General features: G+C 42.3%; 2 protein-coding genes across 10 annotated transcripts in view; one reads left to right on the forward strand and one right to left on the reverse strand.

Annotated features, from left to right (window-relative positions):
- The window catches only part of osbpl6 (oxysterol binding protein-like 6), a 64,827-nt gene extending 56,007 nt beyond the window's left edge, over nucleotides 1–8,820 (forward strand). For all 9 annotated transcript variants that reach the window (XM_036974479.1, XM_021597229.2, XM_021597235.2 and 6 more), the window contains 10 exons: nucleotides 291–378; nucleotides 791–1,044; nucleotides 1,853–1,990; nucleotides 3,221–3,284; nucleotides 3,382–3,460; nucleotides 4,126–4,270; nucleotides 4,500–4,644; nucleotides 4,879–5,005; nucleotides 5,371–5,493; nucleotides 5,721–8,820. In XM_036974479.1, coding sequence (XP_036830374.1) covers nucleotides 291–378; nucleotides 791–1,044; nucleotides 1,853–1,990; nucleotides 3,221–3,284; nucleotides 3,382–3,460; nucleotides 4,126–4,270; nucleotides 4,500–4,644; nucleotides 4,879–5,005; nucleotides 5,371–5,493; nucleotides 5,721–5,829 — 1,272 coding nt within the window. In that variant the 3' untranslated portion in view covers nucleotides 5,830–8,820. The remainder of the gene's footprint in view (nucleotides 1–290; nucleotides 379–790; nucleotides 1,045–1,852; nucleotides 1,991–3,220; nucleotides 3,285–3,381; nucleotides 3,461–4,125; nucleotides 4,271–4,499; nucleotides 4,645–4,878; nucleotides 5,006–5,370; nucleotides 5,494–5,720) is intronic.
- A 399-nt stretch (nucleotides 8,821–9,219) lies between these two features.
- prkra (protein kinase, interferon-inducible double stranded RNA dependent activator) lies at nucleotides 9,220–14,286 on the reverse strand. The gene is made up of 8 exons (XM_021597239.2): nucleotides 14,080–14,286; nucleotides 13,611–13,786; nucleotides 13,372–13,453; nucleotides 13,179–13,254; nucleotides 11,676–11,793; nucleotides 11,421–11,515; nucleotides 11,160–11,322; nucleotides 9,220–11,041 (listed from the first exon to the last, which is right to left on the reverse strand). The coding sequence occupies exons 1-8, from the start codon at nucleotides 14,136–14,138 to the stop codon at nucleotides 10,884–10,886; spliced, it is 927 nt and encodes a 308-aa protein (XP_021452914.1). The 5' UTR covers nucleotides 14,139–14,286; the 3' UTR covers nucleotides 9,220–10,883.
- Nucleotides 14,287–20,864: the final 6,578 nt, after the last annotated feature.

The raw sequence follows: 20,864 nt of genomic DNA on the forward strand, positions 1-20,864 counted from the left end.
CAATAGAGGCCATTACTGCCAGCCACAATCTGCTGTTCTCTGGCACCGTCAATGAGTTCATTGTATGTTACTATATATAAAGTGCATGGAAATGCTGCAGTGTCTCATCTTTTGATTACTGCAGAGCGAGAGAGAGAAAGCCAGTGCTGACTGCAGTTTGCTAGCCACTGGCAAACTGTAGTGTGTGTGTGTGTGTGTGTGTGTGTGTGTGTGTGTGTGTTATTGACTAGGCTCTCTGGGTGTGTGTACTGTACTGACTCAGTGGCTCTTTTGTCCCCCGCTCCCTCCAGGCCTCAGATGATGAGTCATACGTCAGCGATGTGAGCGATAACATTTCAGAGGACAATGCCAGCGTGACCGATAACGTCTCCAGACAAAGTAGGTCCCCCCTCTGCAGCGGCCTCTCCTTCCATTAGAGCAGGGGGGCTAATGTAATAGAGGTGGTGGTGAACCCCCTGCCCCCACCACCACCTCCCCCCTCTCCCACTGCGATGGCCAGGTCATTTATCAGTGAGGCAGGGATTGACCTTGCAGGGCTCACAGTGTGCCAAGAGCGGCACTCAGGGTTTATGAAAGCTGTCAGGGGAAAGTGAAGCAGGGCCTCCCTCTCCTCTGCACAGGCACTCTATCTTCTATTCTAGCCATTCATCCTTTGACTATGTTTCAGTCATGAACTACCTGTGGCTATTATGAAATGCAAGGACTAGGATTTGACGACGCCTGGTTCAGACAGTCGTGAGTCCTCGAGGATGCTTCGTGACAGTATTGTACTTTCCTATTTGTTTTTCAGTGCTGAACGGAGACCTGGCAGGAAGTGCCTTCCGTAACGGGCGGCGCCCGTCCCTCCCCGCCCCCTCGCCGGACTGCAGCAACATCAACCTGTGGAACATCCTGAGGAACAACATAGGGAAGGACCTGTCCAAGGTGTCCATGCCCGTGGAACTCAACGAGCCCCTCAACACCCTGCAGCACATGTGTGAGGAGCTGGAGTACACTGAGCTATTGGACAGAGCTGCCGATACGGAGGACCCCTACGAACGCATGGTATGGCCCCAAACACCCACCCCTCTGAGTACCAACACGTGGTACAACTGAAATGCTCACCCCCCTGAGAACCAGTGCATGGTACGGCCCAAATGCTCACCTCTCTGAGTCCTAGAACTGTATGGATGCACTTAGAAAAGCCACAAGTATAACTCTGCATTCTCTACCACCACAAGGTATGACCTAATCTTACATTACTGGAACTCTTAGTGATGATGTGACCCACTAAACCAGCTAACAGACCCCAGAAGACATAACCGGAGAGGCTCATTAGATGACGGAAAACCTCTTCGGGTTAAGATGGGAGTTCATCAGCACAAGCAACTATATACATTCCCGGTCTCTACCATCACTAGCCCATACTGGGTGAGTCCAGTCCATGGCATGTGCGCTGGCGTGGCGTTGGCAGTGCCATGCCCAAAGTAAACAGTCTGAACAACAGCCCTGGCCTCTTCCAGAGACATCACGCTTCGCTGCAGCTGTCGACCTTGTTCAATCTCACATCTGTCATTCTCCTGTCTGTGTTACCATAACAGGACGGTGTGTGAATACTAACGTTGCACATGCAAGACAAGTATGAAAATAATGATATTTTACTGGGAGGTTGTAAACCAGTATGTACCAGGGGTTTAAATGGCATTTAGATCATTTATTCATGTATTATTTTAGGCACAAATTATTCGTTCGTCACTTTGATCAAACAAAGAGAACTTCTGTTTCAGTGTAACGCCACTGGCAGTATTGATGGAAAGCGTTGTGTATGTTTTGCGTTGTTAGCGTTCATTGTGTTGCCGTTTCTCTGCTACAGGCCATTATGGCGGCGTTCGTCATCTCAGGATACTCCTCCACGTACTACAGAGCGGGAAGCAAGCCATTCAACCCTTTACTGGGAGAGACGTATGAATGTATCCGTGAGGACAAGGGCATGTGTTTTATCGCTGAGCAGGTAGGTACTCGGAACACATTCATCACAGAGTTGCGCGGGGCCGTATGTATCAAGCGTCTCAGTAGTAGATATGGGATCAGTTTAGCCTTTTACATAATGTGTCGGTAATCCTGTCTAGCTTTTTAGAATTTTTCTTTTTTATCTATCGCGTACTGTACACCCTACTGTACGGCCTACTTATTGAGAAAAAAATAGTATAAAAAAAAAATATATATATATATAATATTGAGTTGTACCCCCTTTTGCCATCAGATCAGTCTCAATTCATTGGGGCATGGACTCTACAAGTTGTCGAAAGCGTTCCACAGGGATGCAGGCCCATGTTGACTCCAATGCTTCCCAACAGTTGTATCAAGTTAGCTGCATGCCCTTTAGGTGGTGGACCATTCTTGATACACAAAGGAAAGTGTTGAGTGTGAAAAACCCAGCAGCGTTGCAGTTATTGACACAAACCAGTGCGCCTTGTACCTACCACCAGACCTAGTTCAAAGGCACTTAAATATTATGTCTTGCCCACTCACCCTCTGAATGGCACACATACACAATCCATGTCTCAATTGTCTCAAGGCTTACAAATCCTTCTTTAACCTGTCTCCTCTCCTTCATCTACACTGGTTGAAGTGGATTTAACAAGTGACATCAACAAGGGATCCTAGCTTTCACCTGGATTCACCTGGTCAGTCTATGTCATGGAAAGAGCAGGTGTTCTTAATATTTTGTCCACTTGGTTTAAATATTTGTTTTAACCCCCCCCCCCCACACACACACTCACTAGAAAGACAAGACGGGTTGCCTCCCACAATGTTCCCTAGGTCTGGGTTTTCCAAGACCAGGTCAAATGTGCCAGTTCTCTCATGTACTGGAGTCTGTAAGATCAATTTAATAGTAGCATGAGCTGCAGTATTGTATTGCACTGTGCTGCAGACTGACAGACCTGTCAGGTTTGGTGGCTTTCGGCGTGCTTAAACAAAGACTGTGTCCCCCAGTCGGCTAACAGTGCCTTGAAAGGTATGATGGTAACTCTATTTTGTTCCCCGTGGTCTGACTGAACCTAGTCTGCACTTAGCCTAAGTGCTGGTGTCAGCTGTTACCAGGTACCCAGTCTGCATGATAGTCACAATATAAGGACTCACCTTCTTGTATCTTGACCTAAAATAAATTCCTCTACGAGGCAACAATCTAGCAATATTGCCACTGATAAGACGTGTGACGTTTGATTATCTCTTGAAGGTGAGCCACCATCCACCAATCTCAGCTTGTCACGCTGATTCCAACAAGTTCACCTTCTGGCAAGGTAGGTTATCTGTTGAATTACAGTGTCACACACGTTGTGCACTTCCTCAATGGGGTCATTGTTTCCTTTTTTCTAATTCTGCCAATTTTCTTCTCAGATGTCAGATGGAAAAACAAATTCTGGGGGAAATCCATGGAAATCCTCCCCATTGGCACAGTCAATGTTATGCTACCAAGGTAATCCATCTTTGGCCCTATTCTTCAGCTAAACACACACACACACACACAGTCACTCTCTGTTTAACATCCTTTAGATGTTCCTTTGGGATGGACCTTCTGGCAGGCCAAACTAAATGTCTCCACGGGCCCAGTTTGGTCCCCACTGTCATTCGCTATAGGAGCCACCTAAATAACTCCATAACAGTGGCCTTACCTACTTAGAGCCATCAGGCCTCTGCCAGCCTCCCCTTGCCACAGCCATCACTTCACCCTGTGGAGTGGGCTCTATGCTGGGTCCTGGGAAGCTTTAAGGACCTACTGTACTCCCTACTGAAGTTCCCTTGACTGGGTTAGGGAGGAGTGAGATGGGCTGTGCTCTATTTCCCATCCTGTGAGAAATGAATCAGAAAGGCAGAGGAGCAGGAAGGGGGGTGTGGGGGGGGGGTGCTGCTGAATAAGCACATAGATTATAGGAGATTGCAAGCGTCTCTGCCTCGACCGAAAATGAGATTGCACAGGTACCCACAAGCCCCCGCTGTTTTGTTTATGAGACTTGTGATTATGTTGCCCAGTAAACATCTCAGAGACACAGACCGACTTAATAACTATCCTTGTCTGTGATTACTGTAGATATCCTGAGAGTGTTTCAAGCTTTTCACGCTAATCGCTATTGTGCCGTTCAGCTTTGGGGACCACTATGAGTGGAACAAGGTCACCACCTGCGTGCACAACATCCTAAGCGGCAGAAGGTGGATCGAACACTACGGGGAGATCACCATTAGGAACACCAAAAGCAGTGCCTGTATCTGCAAGCTCACTTTCGTCAAGGTAAGACATCGGTGAACTCAGCTGTGAATATGACCAGTACAAACACTCAGAAGTCCAAAGGCAATTATGTGCTGAGAAACGACCATCCCTGTGAAAGCGTTTATCCCATTACCATAGCTGTCTCTTTTATTTGGAATTGTAATTCTTGTCTACTTGTTACCTTTCAGGTGGGGGATGAATGCTATTTATCTTGCGGTCACAATGTTACTGTTACCATTTTATTTTGCAGGGAAATTACTGGAGTTCTAATGTCAATGAGGTTCAAGGGATCGTGATGGACCAAGAGGGGAAGGTAGTGCATCGGCTGTTCGGAAAATGGCATGAGGGCCTTTACTGTGGAGTCCCGCCCTCTGCCAAATGCATCTGGAGGACAGGTAACCACGTTAATCATACTGTTGCTAAACAGAATGCTTTGAACTGTTTTAAAAAAATTGGATATCTCCTTTCATTAAGCAGATAACAGCATTAAATTAGAACATATGCTACTAGTACATGAGACCATAATATGGGAACAAAGAAAGTGTTGACAATGGTGTCAATAGTCCAGACAATTCGACAACAAAAAAAGGACTTGAAACGGATTCTTGATTCTTGTGTTCTTCCCTCAGGCTCCATGCCCACCGATTACGAGCTGTATTATGGCTTCACCAGGTTTGCCATTGAGCTCAATGAGCTTTGCCCTGAGATGCAAGATCTGCTACCACCCACAGATGCCCGCTTCAGACCCGATCAGAGGTAGAGTCAAGACAGCCGTCACACTTCCAGCTACTGTGAAGGTTGTTGTAAATGCCCAGACGGTATGAGAAATGCACTGTGTGCTACTGCTGCCACCTGCTGAGAGAACGTGGTACAGTAGCATTATCGTGCAGATCTGACTGTACTGGACGAGTGAACCATTGCAGCTTTACTCCGATCTACATTTTCAGAATTGATTTGTGAAGCTATAAAAAGGGCTTAAAAACGAGTTTTGAAATCAGAAGTAAGACACCGGTCAAATAGTATTTGTACGGGTAAATATGTCGATAAGCTTTGTGTATTTCTCTGCTGATTGACACTTGACAGTGTATTTGAGTGATAGTGATGTTGTTTCTCTACATTAGGCACCTGGAGGAGGGCAATGTGGAAATGGCTGCCTCAGAGAAGCAGCGTATCGAAGACCTGCAACGCACCAGAAGGAAGTGGCAAGAGGAGAATGACATAAAGCACGAGCCACGCTTCTTCAAGTAAGTACAGAGGCTAGGGGGTAATTTAACAATGACGTAAAGTATAAGCCAGGCTAGCTTAATGGGGGAAGAACGAGGGGTAGATTGGGGAATGGATCCCCAAGATTGACAGCAATACATTCTGGCTGTTCCTCCTACACTTGTGTGGCCGAGTTGTCATTATCCATTCCACTCATGACATTTAACTCCCTGACGATTTAATTGATTGCCCGTCTCTTTACTCCCAGGAAAGTGGTTGATGCCAATCATAGGGAGCGCTGGGTCACCAACAACACCTACTGGGAGCTTCGCAAATCCCCCGGCTTCATCAACATGGAAAACCCTAATCTATGGTAGCATATGGATCGCTATACAGACCATATCATCACCGCTGACAGAGGCTTTTTCCTATGCACAATACGGTTTTCAAATGAACCTCTCATTGACAAGATGACAGTGTGGAAGGATACAAAAGACTTCAGAGCTGAGAGATGAGTTGGACCATCCGTCACCCTGTTTGGCACTGCAGCCAACCAGTCACCCATCCAAGTATCCTCTTGGATCCCCCCCATTGAGCTTGCTGCAGAGGCTGGGTTGTCAGGGCAACAATCTTACCACGTAGATCTATCCTAAACTGTTTTGACTTCAGAGTATGTCCTTGCCTTAAAAAGTCACCTATCCACACCACACATTTTAAAGCTTTTAGTGAAACCCACTTGAGTTCTGAAAGCAGTTTGATTTAGACTAGTGTTTGGATTAGGCTTTTGATTACCTATTACTGTATGTATCATGCATGTTTAGAGTGCAGCTTTCATTGGCATATGCTATATAGACTATAACAAAAATAAAATTGAAAAAAGTCTGATATTTTTGCAAAAATATCGTCAACTCATAGAATTTAGTGAAAATGTAACTATTATACAATATTGGCAAGATTGCTCTTATTTTTGGATCGGCCTTTTTGTATTAGTTGAATCTGTATCGTAGCTGTATTCTCTCTTGGGACACATTTTTGTTTTTGCAGTTCATTTGTTTTAGTCACTGGTATTGATGGACGTTGCTGTATCCTGAGAGGTTTCCTCAGCAACTCCAAAAAGACAAACCCCTTGAGCGGAGACTTTTAGTTCCAGTTTGCCTGGAAGAGGAGCATCATTACAAGCCCAACTGCTGATGCGTAAGCACTGACCTGAGAAACAACTTCCTTTTTGACCCTTCATGTCACTCACCACAACTGTTATTGCAAACCACATGTATAGACTTTACTTCTTCCCCTTTACAGCTCACATTCAAACTAGTTTTAATAGTTTAAGTTAAAAAAATAAAAGTTTTAAAAAGTCATTATAAATATAATTGTAATGTTCTTTAATTTCCTGTACTACAATTTCTGTGTTTTTTGCTGTTTGCAGTTTAGCCTGTAGTATAACTGAAAGGACATGTGTAATACTAACACTCAGGACGTCTCATGATGATCTGAAGAGATTCCTACCCAGAACGGTTGGCCTTGTGCCATACCCTTCTGAGGAATCAATTTAAAACCTGGTCACTTATCTGGATACATGGTTACACGAATCATCTTTGATTCTGTCCATATATAGTGAGGGAGCCAGTGGGCTCGTCAAATGTATTTCCGTTCCACTTGAGTCCGGTCTCGCGTTACTTTCCTGACCAAGCCACTAACTGAAATGTCATAGTGAAAGTGGAGTCCTCCTGTGGCAGTATAGAGGTCAATGTGTCCTCTACTGGGAACCACATGACTCATGACCATTCGACCGTCACAACTACACCAGACTGACTACCCCCACTTATACAATTAGTGTTTTATGAAACACTAGAGCCACCTACTGTCAGTTCTTTGAAAACACTTTACATGAATTCATATGTATGTGGAAATCTGTTATGTAGAGGCCAAGGGCTTGAGTAAGTCAAACAACTTTTATTACGTTGTTTTAGAATGTTCAGAACTTTCTGCTTTTGCAAATGGCAGAATGTGGATGTTAAAGCCAAAGACCAACATTTTAATAAATAAAAATAAACTTGTTCAAGTTCTGTGGTTTTAATTAGGTAGTTACGACACAGCTAATGCTATTTATTATATTTGAATATCCTTTAAACATGTGTCCAGTTCCTAGAGAGTTTATCCTTTACACCAACCAATACAATTGAAACAGTTTAGATCTTTTACTGCCAAACATTTCAGCTTTAATGTATATTTGATGTTCCCCTCCCTCTGTCACTGTGTTAAAGTCAATACACTATGGTGACATTTTTTACATTACCACAGAATCTGTAGTGAACAACATTTTTACATTGGGATTATATTTACTTGTTCTTTGAATTGTTTTGTCCAGAATGAAGCCTGAAATCGAAACAGGAAAAGTGTTTTTATGTAAGAAATATGTTGAATTTAAATGTTCAATTGTAAAGAAAACTATTATTTTGTGTGCAATATCCTGTGCAGTACTGCAGATTAGATCCCAAAAATTATAGATATGTATTCAGAAATCAATTGTCAGTGTCAATTCCACTTTCTGTGCCTTAATACATTTTTATTAACGCGTCTCACACAATACTGATAAGAAACCCCATACAAGCCAGATAAGAAAACCATTTAAAATCCAATAAACTACTTTCCCCACAGAGTATTATGTACTAAATAACGACGGTCAGGGAATGAAAATGTTCTGAATGCGTTACATTACACCAAGGAGGGAATGTTGTGGTCTGAGATCTTGTTAAGAGGGAGGGAGAATGGGAGACTGTGGTCACACTCAATTGACATTACCCATAAATAATCTAGAAATTCCTTATTTTCTGTGCAGCCACGCCCACTCATTTGTGATCACTGTTATTGGCAGTGCACTACATGTAAACAGCGGAATATTCCTATCTCTTTTGGATTAGATTTATGCAAAGGCTACACCATCCACTCTAACACCAGTACTTTGTTCATAAGGACATTTGAGGATAATGTACTTTGTAAAGTTTTAGTTCTAGATTAATACATTGTTTTCAGAGAGACCAGGAAAAAAAAATAAGAGACTTGTTTCATCAGAGTAGAACAGCTAGACCTGAGTAATTCATCAGTTACAATGTTTATATCTGCATGTTTAAATGACATAGCCTGCCAATGAATGTTGCAAATGCCTTACGAAATATGTTATTTTCTCAATTGGGCTTTTTCTTTTGAATTTTGGACTGACTTGTACCACTACGCACTGTGTCAGCTGAATTCTATCTATTTTCTAATGGGTACCTTCTAAAGTGCAATTGTCAAAGTACATATCTTTCCATGACCACTGTACACTGCTGCTACATAGTGCTTGTTCTAATAAAAATACATAAAACTCAGTGGCGTCTGTGACACAAACTGTTTATCACTGTTTACCAAATCCAGCCATGCATTAGGTATGGTAGTGTCATGGTAAGTACCTAATAGTGTATTAACACCATCGTACTCCTGCACAGTAGATGGCAGTAAAGGACCGTGTGGGCCTTTGCCAGTGAATCAAAGACAAGTGAAGGAATTCTTGCACCGGGTTGAGATAATATTTTGGGACTGCCTTGGCTATTTAGTTGTTTTTCCTGTCAGCTCTGCCGCTACCATGTTGACCCAGACCAAGAGACTAGAGAACTGAATTATTACCATCTCCCCTGCAATCATGTTTATATAGGTCATTCTACAGCACTGGTTTAAAATGGGGGGGGGGGGGGGGGGGGGGTCAAAGGTCAAATAAATGTAGGATGAGGCCAATGTCAGGTAGCTTTATTTAACATGTCTGTCACACTTCACATGTAATAAATATGTATTAATATGGTCAGGTACACAGCACGCGCTTGGGATGAGTCCGCCAAAACATTGAGACGATTTACAATACACCTTGATAAAAGGAAACGAAAATGTGATTAAACCGCCCAGCCTCGGCTCTGTGACTAACTCAGGACAGGGTGGAAAATCCTCCGTAATCGGCATAAAACATTTCGCAAGACTCGGTGTGAAGGCCGACACAAACTCAAAATCTTCAAAAACACACACAGCAGCATGACTTTCATATACAGCTGACATAACTAGGCTAGCAACAACATTACAGGCAGACTGAGCAAGATGACGTCACCATACACAACAGGGCAACTACCTGCTTAGTCATCAACATCAAAGCTACCAAGATTGCAATTATTGGCTCTTGCTCATTTGTAGCATGAAGAGACAATAATGGCAGTCTTGGTCTTGAAGTCTAAGTCAGGAGTTGTCCAGATGTTTCCGAGAATGCCATCTTGCTACCATTAACTTAAAAAAGATACATTTTACAAAAAGAAATGTGTTCATAATAAAGACATGTGGTTTTATATCCAGCACAATTTCACCTAAACAAGCTAAATGTAACTTTCTAGTTGAGCAGATGTTTATAATGATAATTGTTGGGAGATAAAGTCACTGTAAACAAAAACCTGCTTAATATTAGTGTTCTTTGTAAATACATGTGGTGGTAGTCAAAAAACACCAGTCCTTCTCCCTATGACTGAATAAAACCAAATAAAAAATAAAAAAAACAGTAATATGGTCTTAAACCAACCAAAGCTCAAAACCTTTTCTCTAAAATCAAACAAAGTGATAATGGACTCTTTTTAATGAGCCAATTGGAAAATAGGGGTTAATATTGCTATGGAAAATTATTTCCGTCATGTAATTGAATCTTGGCAGAGAGAAATAACCAATTAAATAAAGCAGAGATCGTTTAGAAGATCAAACCAAATACAAAATGTGAAATTAATGTATTGTGAATGTATTGTGTTTGTTCCTACATAGTTTATCCAATAGGCCTTCAATCGGCTTCATTATTTTGGGAACCTATAACATTACGTTAAATTCATTATTTTCTCATAACCTTAAAGGTAAACGAGTCCAAACCAGTTTCCATCACTAATTTTGTTCAGTGCAATACAGTTTTAAATTGTGTATCATTCAATAAATGATTGGGATAAATTGGAGACTATTTTCGATATGTCGACATTTTGGCAGCAAAGCCGTTCCAAGACTAGTGTCCATTCTATTCCCTTGTCCTTGTTTTTCTACTGTACATAATAACCCCCATGGGATTAGATGGTTTTTTTGCGCTGATCTTCTCAAAGTAACTTCAATATCTGACAGAAACCATAGGTGATGAACAGTGTTGACTGTCACTGTTATAAAAACAACAACTGGATTGTTTTGTCTGAATCGCATGATTCCTATTGATACTGCCTTCAATATCCACCAATTTCATATGGAGTAAACACGGGTAAAGAGTGAAAACATAATGGTAGATGGAAGATAGCTACATGTTTCAGTTGTGATGAAATTGGGTTTTTTTTCCCTCCTCAATTTCTTAAATATGTTCTGCAGGTGAAACAGTGGTGACGTTTACTAGGGTCGTTCATTTGATAGAAGCCATGATCTTGATGTACTGAAGTGCGCTGTGTGCAGCGTCATTGTGTGCGTTGCCGCAGGAGATGCCCGTGCCGTGGCATACGGTGACAGGTGAGGTGGACAGCTCTGCCAGGCACTGGTACTGCCCGTTCACAGTCAGCTCATCTATCAAACACATCACAAACACACTCTACAATACACTTGGAATATGCCCCCGTTGAGCTATTCTTGAAAACACAAAGTTAACATCTGTGATCAGCAAAAGGAAGAAATAGCTCCTTACCAATGTCAAAGTATGTGACTTCGAAGCCCTGCTCATTGGACAGCTCCAGCATCATCTGGATATAGTCGGTGTTGGGAATGCTGAGTGGGTTCCTTCTCAGGAGAGACATCTTCTCTGCAGAGGAGTTACGCAAGTTCTCCAGACGGACACTGGGCTTCGGGGTCTGGAAAGAGTTGGTTAAAGATCACTCATTACATTCATTCTAAACACCCTAAATATGTTTTACCAAGGAGGCCAAATGAGAGGAAACATTCAACATACCCATGTGATTTCAGGACAGCCAGACAGATTCTGAAGTTTAGCCACCATCTTCTCCGCAGCTGCCTTTTTGGCCACCTTCTTGGAATTTCCCATTGCTATCGGATACACGTGGATGACATACTTATAATTGACAACTGAACACTTTGCATTTGAAAGAACATAAGCATTGTGTTTTTGCATTGGTAAAGTATTTAAACACTTTCTACTTTTAAAATGATAAAGCATTCAGAAAGAACAACCGTGGAGCCACCATACCCGTCTCTGTCAGTGACTCCATTCTGCAGGTAACAGTGAACTCTCTCTTGTGAGGTGGGCCCGCCTCCATGAGAACAGTGTATTCAGGGAGGCGCCATCCCCGCTGCAGTGCCAGCTCCTTTTGGGAGGAATCCATAGGAAACATACACTACATGACCAAAAGTATGTGGACAACTGCTCGTCGAACATTTCATTCCAAAATCGTGGGCATTAATATGGAGTTGGTCCTCCCTTTGCTGCTATAACAGCCTCCACTCTTCTGGGAAGGCTTTCCACTAGATGTTGGAACATTGCTGCAGAGACTTGCTTCCATTCAGACGCAAGAGCATTAGTGGTCGAGCACTGATGTTGAGCGATTAGGCCTGGCTCACAGTCGGGGTTCCAATTTATCCCAAAGGTGTTCGATGGGGTTGAGGTCAGGGCTCTGTGCAGGCCAGTCAAGTTTTTCCACACCGATCTCGACAAACCATTTGTGTATGGACCTCACTTTGTGCACGGGGGCATTGTCACGATGAAACAGGAAAGGGCCTTCCTGAAACAGTTACCAAAATGTTGGAAGCCCATAATCATCTAGAATGTCATTGTATGCTGTAGTGTTAAGACCCGTAACAGCCCCAGACCATTATTCCTCCTCCACCAAACTTTACAGTTGGCACTGTAAATTGGGGCAGGTAGCATTCTCCTGGCATCCGCCAAACCCAGATTTGTTAGTCGGACTGCCAGATGGTGAAGTGTGATTCATCACTCCAGAGAACGTGTTTCCACTGCTCCAGAGTCCAATGGCAGTGAGCAATACACCACTCCAGCCGACGCTTGGCACTACGCATGGTGAACTTAGGCTTGTGAGCAGCTGTTCGGCCATGGAAATTCATTTCATGAAGCTCCCAGTGAACAGTTTTTCTGCTGATGTTGCTTCCAGGGGCAGTTTGCAACCGAGGACAGACAATTTTAACACGCTACCCACTTTAGCACTTGGCGGTCCCATTCTGTGAGCTTGTGCAGCCTACCACTTCGCAGCTGAACTGCTGTTTCTCCTAGATGTGTCCACTTCACAATAACAGCACTTACATTTGACCTTTGCAGCTCTCGCTTGGCAGAAATTTGACGAACTGACTTGTTGAAAAGGTGGCATCCTATGAAGGTGCCACGTTGAAAGTCCCTGAGCTTTTCAGTAAGGCCATTCTACTGCAAATGTATCTCTATGGAGATTGCATGGCTGTGTGCTTGATTTTATACACCGGTCAGCAACGGATGTGGCTGAAACAGCCAAATCCACAAATTTGAAGGGGTGTCCACATACTTTTGTATATATAGTGTACATATTAGGAAAGACATGAAAACAACCCATCTATTCATAATCATATGGACTTTTCTTATGTCACCTTGAAGATGCTCAATGCCAACAGGAATGTGTTACTATGATTACAGCCCTGAAACAGTACACCGCCCTATTGTTTTACAAAAACACAATTTAAGGTCATTGAAGGAAAATAACAAAGACACCTGCAGAATCCCCACTGAGTTGGGTTGATCGTTGGGCTCTGCTGGGATGCCGTTACTCTCCGTCTTTATGTGAAGGCTGCAGGAGGGGATATCAGACGTAAGAAGTTAATAATGAGGTTACCTGACTAGAATGGTTGCAAACGCAACTTGTTGTCATAAATGCTCATTTTAGAAATTGTGCATGTTCACTCACGGTGTCCCAGCATCTATTTCCAGAAGGTTCAGGGCAGACTCAGCGGCCTGGTGTTTGGCAGCTTTTTTACTGGATCCTTGACCTGGGACATAACAGAATGATACTCACGGTATCATAGAAAGTACTGAGGATGAGGCGAACATGGGGATATAACTTTGAAGACCATGTTGTTAATATCAATCCCCCATAATCCTCTAGCTAAATAGAGCCTAATTTACATACTTCACAAGATGGCTCACCTGTGCAGGACACATCGCCTATTGTCACGTTAAAGATGAAACTGGGTTGGTGTGCCTCCCCTTCAGCCTTTTCCATCACGTACACGGGAAGGTTACCAATTTTGGTTCCGTATTCATGCAGAATTTGTATTGGCGTTTTACCAGGGCACGGTGCCTGAGTTTGTTGAATACTCATGCTGCGTAGAAAGCATGATTAACAGTAATTAGTGTCACTGCATTTGATTCAATAGAAATATATAAGTTATTTTGTTGGTATTATTGACTGACAAATGATGGTACTGAATGAAGCCCTCATATTTTTTGCGAACATTTTGCTAGCCTGCTAAAGGGGTTAGTTATAAATATATTTGATAGTGAGAATATTGCTAACTAGCTAATTGGCTGGCTAGTTAACGAGCATCAAATGCTTGGATGGAAACAAATCGAATGTAACGTCGGCTAGCTAGAGCTAGCTAGTAGCATGACAGACCTCGTGTTGTTATTGTGCGTGGTCCTTATTAGTGTAGGTTGAAATCCGTCTTGAGACATGGCTAACGTTAGTAAACAATTTCGTGCGTAACGTTAATATATTGTTGTACAAATGTAATTTATCTCCTGCAGAAACCGGCGAAATTAGCTGGATGGGGGGGGGTTGCCGATTTGAATCAGCGTCTCGTCAGCAACATTAAACAAGTACCTTCGGGTTACGGAATTTCGGGAAATGTTCCAAATAAAAGTCCCTCACGTAATAGTATAAACGTGTCAATAACCTGTATTTATTCATGATATCTGATAAATAATTATCTACACATGAACAATTATTCATATTTGTTCATATTTAAGTGATATTTGCATTAAATATTTGTTTTAAAATATGTTCCAAGGTAAAAAAATAAATAAATGTGCCCAATGCAAATCATTGTATATGAAATACATATTGGTTTTCGCTTCGAACACACCGACAGTGTAATTGTATTTTGGTACACCAGAATTACATGCGTTTCTGATGAAACACTGTGTTTGCCTTGCAGCATTGCGTTGTGGTGCATAAATTGGATTTATCGAACGTATGCGTCAAACTGTATGCGTAGACGGCCTGACCGAAATGGTAGCAGAAGGTGAATGTTGAACTTGTGTTGCATACACATCCAGATGATGCTGCATACTATTTTGCGCTACAACGCTTTCGATGTTGGAAGCGTTATAGAGCAAAAATTATTCTAGGTGCCGCAGTAAAAGTATTGTACGGGAATACTCAGTAGGGGCAGTAGAATGTATGTATGGTGTAATTTCATGGGGTTCTGAATAATACGGGGTGTTGCTGGCCTTTTACTCCACTCCTGTAAGGGTAGGTAACAGCACATCCGCCATACTGATCCTCAACACGGGAGCCCCTCAGGGGTGTGTGCTCAGCCCACCCTGTACTTCATGTTTACTCAAGACTGCATGGCCAGGCACGACTCCCAACACCATCATTAAGTTTGCCGATGATACAACAGTGGTAGGCCTGATCACCAACAATGATGAGACAGCCTATAGGGAGGAGGTCAGAGATGGTTATGGTCCAAACACACCAAAATAGTTGTGAAGAGGGCACGACAAAGCCTATTCCCCCTCAGGAGACTGAAAAGATTTGCCGTGGGTTCTACAGCTGCACCATTGAGAGCATCCTTGGCTGGTTGCATCACTGCCTGGTATGGCAACTGCTCGGGTGTGACCGCAAGGCACTACAGAGGGTAGTGCATACGGTCCAGTACATCACTGGGTCCAAGCTTGCTGCCATCAAGGACCTCTATACCAGGCGTGTCAGAGGAAGGCCCTAAAAATTGTCAAAGATTCCAGCTACCCAAGTCATAGACTGTTCTCTCTGCTGTATTCGGCACATGTGACAAATAACATTTGATTTGATTTAAGATTTTGCTCTATAAAGTCAATGTATTCCATATACAGTGATTTGCATTGTGGCCAATGTGATGGACGGAGTAAAAGGCCAGCAACACTCCGTAAAAGTCCAACACTTCCCATGACCTAGCTTTTTGATAAAACTCATCTGATTTGTATTCTAGGGACTATAGTGAGTAGACTGAACCCTGGTCTTATTCTTTTACATGATAATTTTCTTTTCCTGTACGGTGCAATTTGTTTGTGCAATACAACAAAAATACTTTTCTTAAACATTACATTTCAACATTGCATCCTTGAACAATAGCACCAGTAAATAAACAAGAATCATACAATCAAAATAATGATTTATTAAAACATTTTTTTTACTTATTACCTATTATGTTCTTGACATTCATTTATTTAAGCTCCACCGTATAATCTTTATTTTATATAAAGTAGTAATTCTCTGTAGTTTAGATTTTTACACCATCTCGTTATACAATGTTTTAAAAAATTTTCACATACTTTTGAAATGATGCACTATGCAAAGCTGGGGGGGAAAAAAAATCTTATCATACACGTTTTACCGCAAACTTTTATTTTGAAGGCAAAAACCGGAAACCGGAAGTCTTAATGTGGATAGGATCCAGTTAGTGTTGGGTCCTCCCATGACACTAATCCGATATGATCATTTGACAACTGATCAACAACATCCGGTTCACCAGGTCAAATAAATATTATTTTCCGCAGTTGTTGTACATTGAAAATGGGATATTGTGAATATATGAGTTGGATTTCAGATAATGGTTAGTGCTTTACGGAATCCTTCGGACGTCCCTACCGTAAACCCTAAACCAGCGCTTCCCTAACTCAGTCCTTGGGACCCCAAGTGGTGTACGTTTTGGTTTAGCACTACACAGCTGATTTAAATAATGAACTCATTATCAAGCTTTGATTATTTGAATCAACTGTGTAGTGCTAGGTCAAAAAACTAAATGTGCAACCCTTAGGGTCCCCAGGACCGAATTTGGGAAATGCTGCTCCAAACCTAACCCCGTACCCTTCCCTTTAAAAAAACATTGAAGTTTGAAACTGCAGTCGACTGTGGTATTTTGGACGCAGTATTTGTAGCATACTGCAGGTATACTGCAACCTTTTCTCGTAAGTGTTACCTTAACCGTTTGGAATGTCAACGTCATTGGGGTGACTTCAGCATTGGGACGTCCCACGGAACCCGTTTAGACGTCAGAAAATAGGTGAATACTGGCATCTACTGGTTTAACGAGGAGCGTTAGAAATTACATTTTCTAGCAAGAGAATTCTGCTTTCCCAACGTAATATGTCAACGTGTTGTGATATGGAATCTACATGGAAAATACATTAGATTTGAAAAAACTGTTTGAACAAAACTTGTTTTAAGGGTGAAATGTCAACAGCATGATGTCATCATGGTAACCAAATTTCAACATAAACCTCTATGTTGAATTTGTACCTTTGAAACAAGGCCAGATCTTCAACCTTATATCCACTATCAGAAGAAAAAACAATAGGTTGGGCAGCACCATCCAACTGGAGAGTTGATCTATCTACAGCTACCATTTGGTCTCCTATCCAGGGTTTTAACCAAGCCTAGCTATGATATTTGTCACTGAATATTACCAATGATTGTTGACAGATCTCCACTTAAAAACTAAATAGAATCACTGTTGCTATCAAAGTCATTCCAAAAAGGTAGGTTTAACAGAGCAAATGAAATGGGACCATACTTTATCAGACATATATCATCAATGATGCTATTCAGGACTATATAGCATTAACAAAGTAATCAACAGCTATTGTCTCAATTCAACAAAATAAATAGACAATTACAATAGGCCTAGGGTTTCAAGCTCTGGTTGTTGATATTTAGTGATATTGAATTGTGTTTGGTGGTCAATGCAAGGAGATGTATCTTCTGCCTGGAGAGTTCCATCTGTGCCACCGACTTAGTCTGGCTTTAATTACAGTTTGTCTTCAAATTAATGATTGACATGTTGGATTCACATCTTCATCTCAAATAAAAAATCAAAGTTAAAGAATAGGACTAAGTCAAATAACTTTATTTAACGTGCATTTAAAGTTTGATTTGATTTAGTCGTGTCCGTTAACTGGGATTTTTGGTTGAGATGAAGATGTTAATCCAACATATCAATGATCAATTTGTCGACAAACTGGAATAAAACCAGACTAAGTCAGTGGCACAGATCCAAACGATAGAAACATCTCCTTCAAACGTTAATATTTGGTTGTGTTGACAACCAAACATAATTCAGTAACTTTTGAAATACAATTGAAATACAATAAATAGCCTATAAACTTGTTGACAAGTCAACAATTGATATGTTGGATTAATGTCTCCAACTCAACCAAAAAATAAAAGTAAAACATTTTGATTAAGCCAGTGTCTCAGATGGAAATATCCAAGCAGTAGATAAAGTGCATTCGGAAAGTTTTCAGACCACTTGACTTTTTCCACATTTTGTTACGTTACAGCCTTATTCTAAAATGGATGAAATTGTTCTACACACACACACAATAACCCATAATGATAAAGCAAAAACAGGTATTTTTGCAAATGTATTAAATGTATCACATTTACATAAGTATTCAGACCCTTTACTCAGTATTTGTTGAAGCACCTTTGGAAGCGATTACAGCCTCAAGTCTTCTTGGGTATGACGCGACGAGCTTGGCACACCTGTATTTTGGGAGTTTCTCCCATTCTTCTCTGCAGATCCTCTCAAGCTCTGTCGGGTTGGATGGAGAGTGTCGCTGCACAGCTATTTTCAGGTTTCTCCAGAGATTTTTGATCGAGTTCAGTTCCGGGCTCTGGCTGGGCTACACAAAGACATTCAGAGACTTCACCCAAATCCACTCCTGCGTTGTCTTGGCTGTGTGCTTAGGGTTGTTGTCTTGATGGAAGGTGAACCGTCGCCCCAGTCTGAGGTCCTGAGCGCTCTGGAGAAGGTTTTCATCAAGGATCTCTCTGTACTTTGCTCCGTTCATCTTTCCCTCAATCCTGACTTGTCTCCCAGTCCTTGCCACTGCAAGGATTGGGAGACTGCCAAACAAGGACTGCCAAACATCCCCACAGCATGATGCTACCACCACCAGGCTTCACCATAGGAATGGTGTCAGATTTCCTCCAGACGTGACGCTTGGCATTCAGGTGCCTTTTGGCAAACTCCAAGCGGGCTTTCATGTGCCTTTTACTGAGGAGTGGCTCCAACTGGCCACTCTACCATAAAGGCCTAATTGGTGGAGTGCTGCAGAGATGGTTGTCCTTCTGAAAGGTTCTCTCATCTCCACAGAAGGACTCAAACTCTGTCCGAGTGACCATCGGGTTCTTTGTCACCTCCCAGATCAAGGCCCTTCTCCCCCAATTGCTCAGTTTGGCCAGGCAGCCATCTTTAGGAAGAGTCTTGGTGGTTCCAAACTTCTTCTATTTAAGAATGATGGAGGCCACTGTGTTCTTGGGGACCTTCAATGCTACAGAAATATTTTGGAACCCTTCCCCAGATCTGTGCCTCGTCAAAATCCTGTCTCAGAGCTCTGCGGACAATTCCCTCGACCTCATGGCTTGGTTTTTGCTCTGACATGCACTGTTAACTGTGGGATCTTATTTAGACAGGTATGTGCCTTTACAAATCATGTCTAATCAATTGAATTTACAGGTCGACTCCAATCAAGTTGTAGAAACATCTCAAGGATGGTCAATGGAAACAGGATGCACCAGAGTCTCATAAACAAAAGGTCTGAATGCTTATGTAAATAAGGTATTTCTGTTTTTTATTTTAATACATTTGCAAACATTTTGAAAAACCCTTTGCTTTATCATTATGGGGTATGGTGTGTAGATTGATGAGGATTTTTATTTAAGCAATTTTTGAGTAAGCCTGTAACGTAACAAAATGTGGAAAAAGTCAACGGGTCTGAATACTTTCCTAATGTACTTGTACATCTTCTTTAAATGTTAATATTTGGTTGCAACAACCAAACACAATTCATTACTACTTTTGTAATATAGTAGATAGCCTAAAGTTAAGACTATTTGTAATATTAAACCTTAAAATGAGTAACACATCCATGGACATATTTTGAGGTTACTGTAGCTATAACATTTTTCTTATATAATCATATAAAGCGTGCATGTTCAAGATAGCATGAATAGGTTGTCGCAGGTCTGTGGAGATCTTCACAATTGCTGTAATAATCTGTGCAGAATCATGAACAACATCGATCACTTGCACTATGTACTTTTATTGTAATCTCTTTTTTACACCTTTTTCTCCCCAATATCCTATTGGTAGTTACCATCTTGTCCCATACGGACTCGGGAGAGGCAAAGTTCGAGAGCCATGCGTCCTTCAAAACATGGCCTTGTTTTGCATCTCAGTGCTAGAGGTGTCACCACAGACCCAGGATCGATTCCAGGCTGTGTCGCAGCAGGCCACGACCGGGAGACCCATGAGGCGGCGCACAATTGGCCCATTGTCGTCAGGGTTAAGTGCGTTTGGCCGGATGGGATGTCCTTGTCCCACCGTGCTCTAGCGACTCATAGTAGCGGGCCGGGTGCATGCACGCTGACAACGGTTGCCAGTTGTATGGTGTTTCCTCTGGCACATTGGTGCGGCGGGCTTCTGGGTTAAGCGAGCAGTCACCATGCACAATGCCAAATGTTGGCTGGAGTGGTGTAAAGCTTGCCACCATTGGACTCTAGAGCAGTGGAAACGCCTTCTCTGGAGTGATGAATCACACTTCACCATCTGGCAGTCCGACTGACGAATCTGGGTTTGGCGGAAGCCAGGAGAATGCTAACTGCCCGAATGCATAGTGCCAACTGTAAAGTTTGATGGAGGAGGAATAATGGTCTGGGGCTGTTTTTTATTGTTCGGGCTAGGCCCCTTAGTTCCAGTGAAGGGAAATCTTAATGCTACAGCATACAATGACATTCTAGATGATTCTGTGCTTCCAACTTGGTGTCAACAGTTTGGGGAAGGCCCTTTCCTGTTTCAGCATGACAATGCCCCAGTGCAGAAAAAGTGAGGTCCATACAGAAATGGTTTGTCGAGACCGGGTGGAAGAACTTTACAGGCCTGCACAGAGCCCTGACCTCAACCTCATCGAACACATTTGGGATGATTTGGAATGCCGACTTTGAACCAGGCCTAATCGCCCAACATCAGTATCCGACCTCAATAATGCTCTTGTGGCTGAATGGAAGCAAGTCTCCACAGCAATGTTCCAACATCTAGTGGAAAGCCTTCCCAGAAGAAGAGTGGAGGCTGTTATAGCAGCAAAGAAGGAACCAACTCTGTATTAATGCCCATGATTTTGGAGATGTTCGACAAG

This window comes from Oncorhynchus mykiss, chromosome 3, assembly GCF_013265735.2.
Source record: "Oncorhynchus mykiss isolate Arlee chromosome 3, USDA_OmykA_1.1, whole genome shotgun sequence".
NCBI classification, from domain to species: domain Eukaryota; kingdom Metazoa; phylum Chordata; class Actinopteri; order Salmoniformes; family Salmonidae; genus Oncorhynchus; species Oncorhynchus mykiss.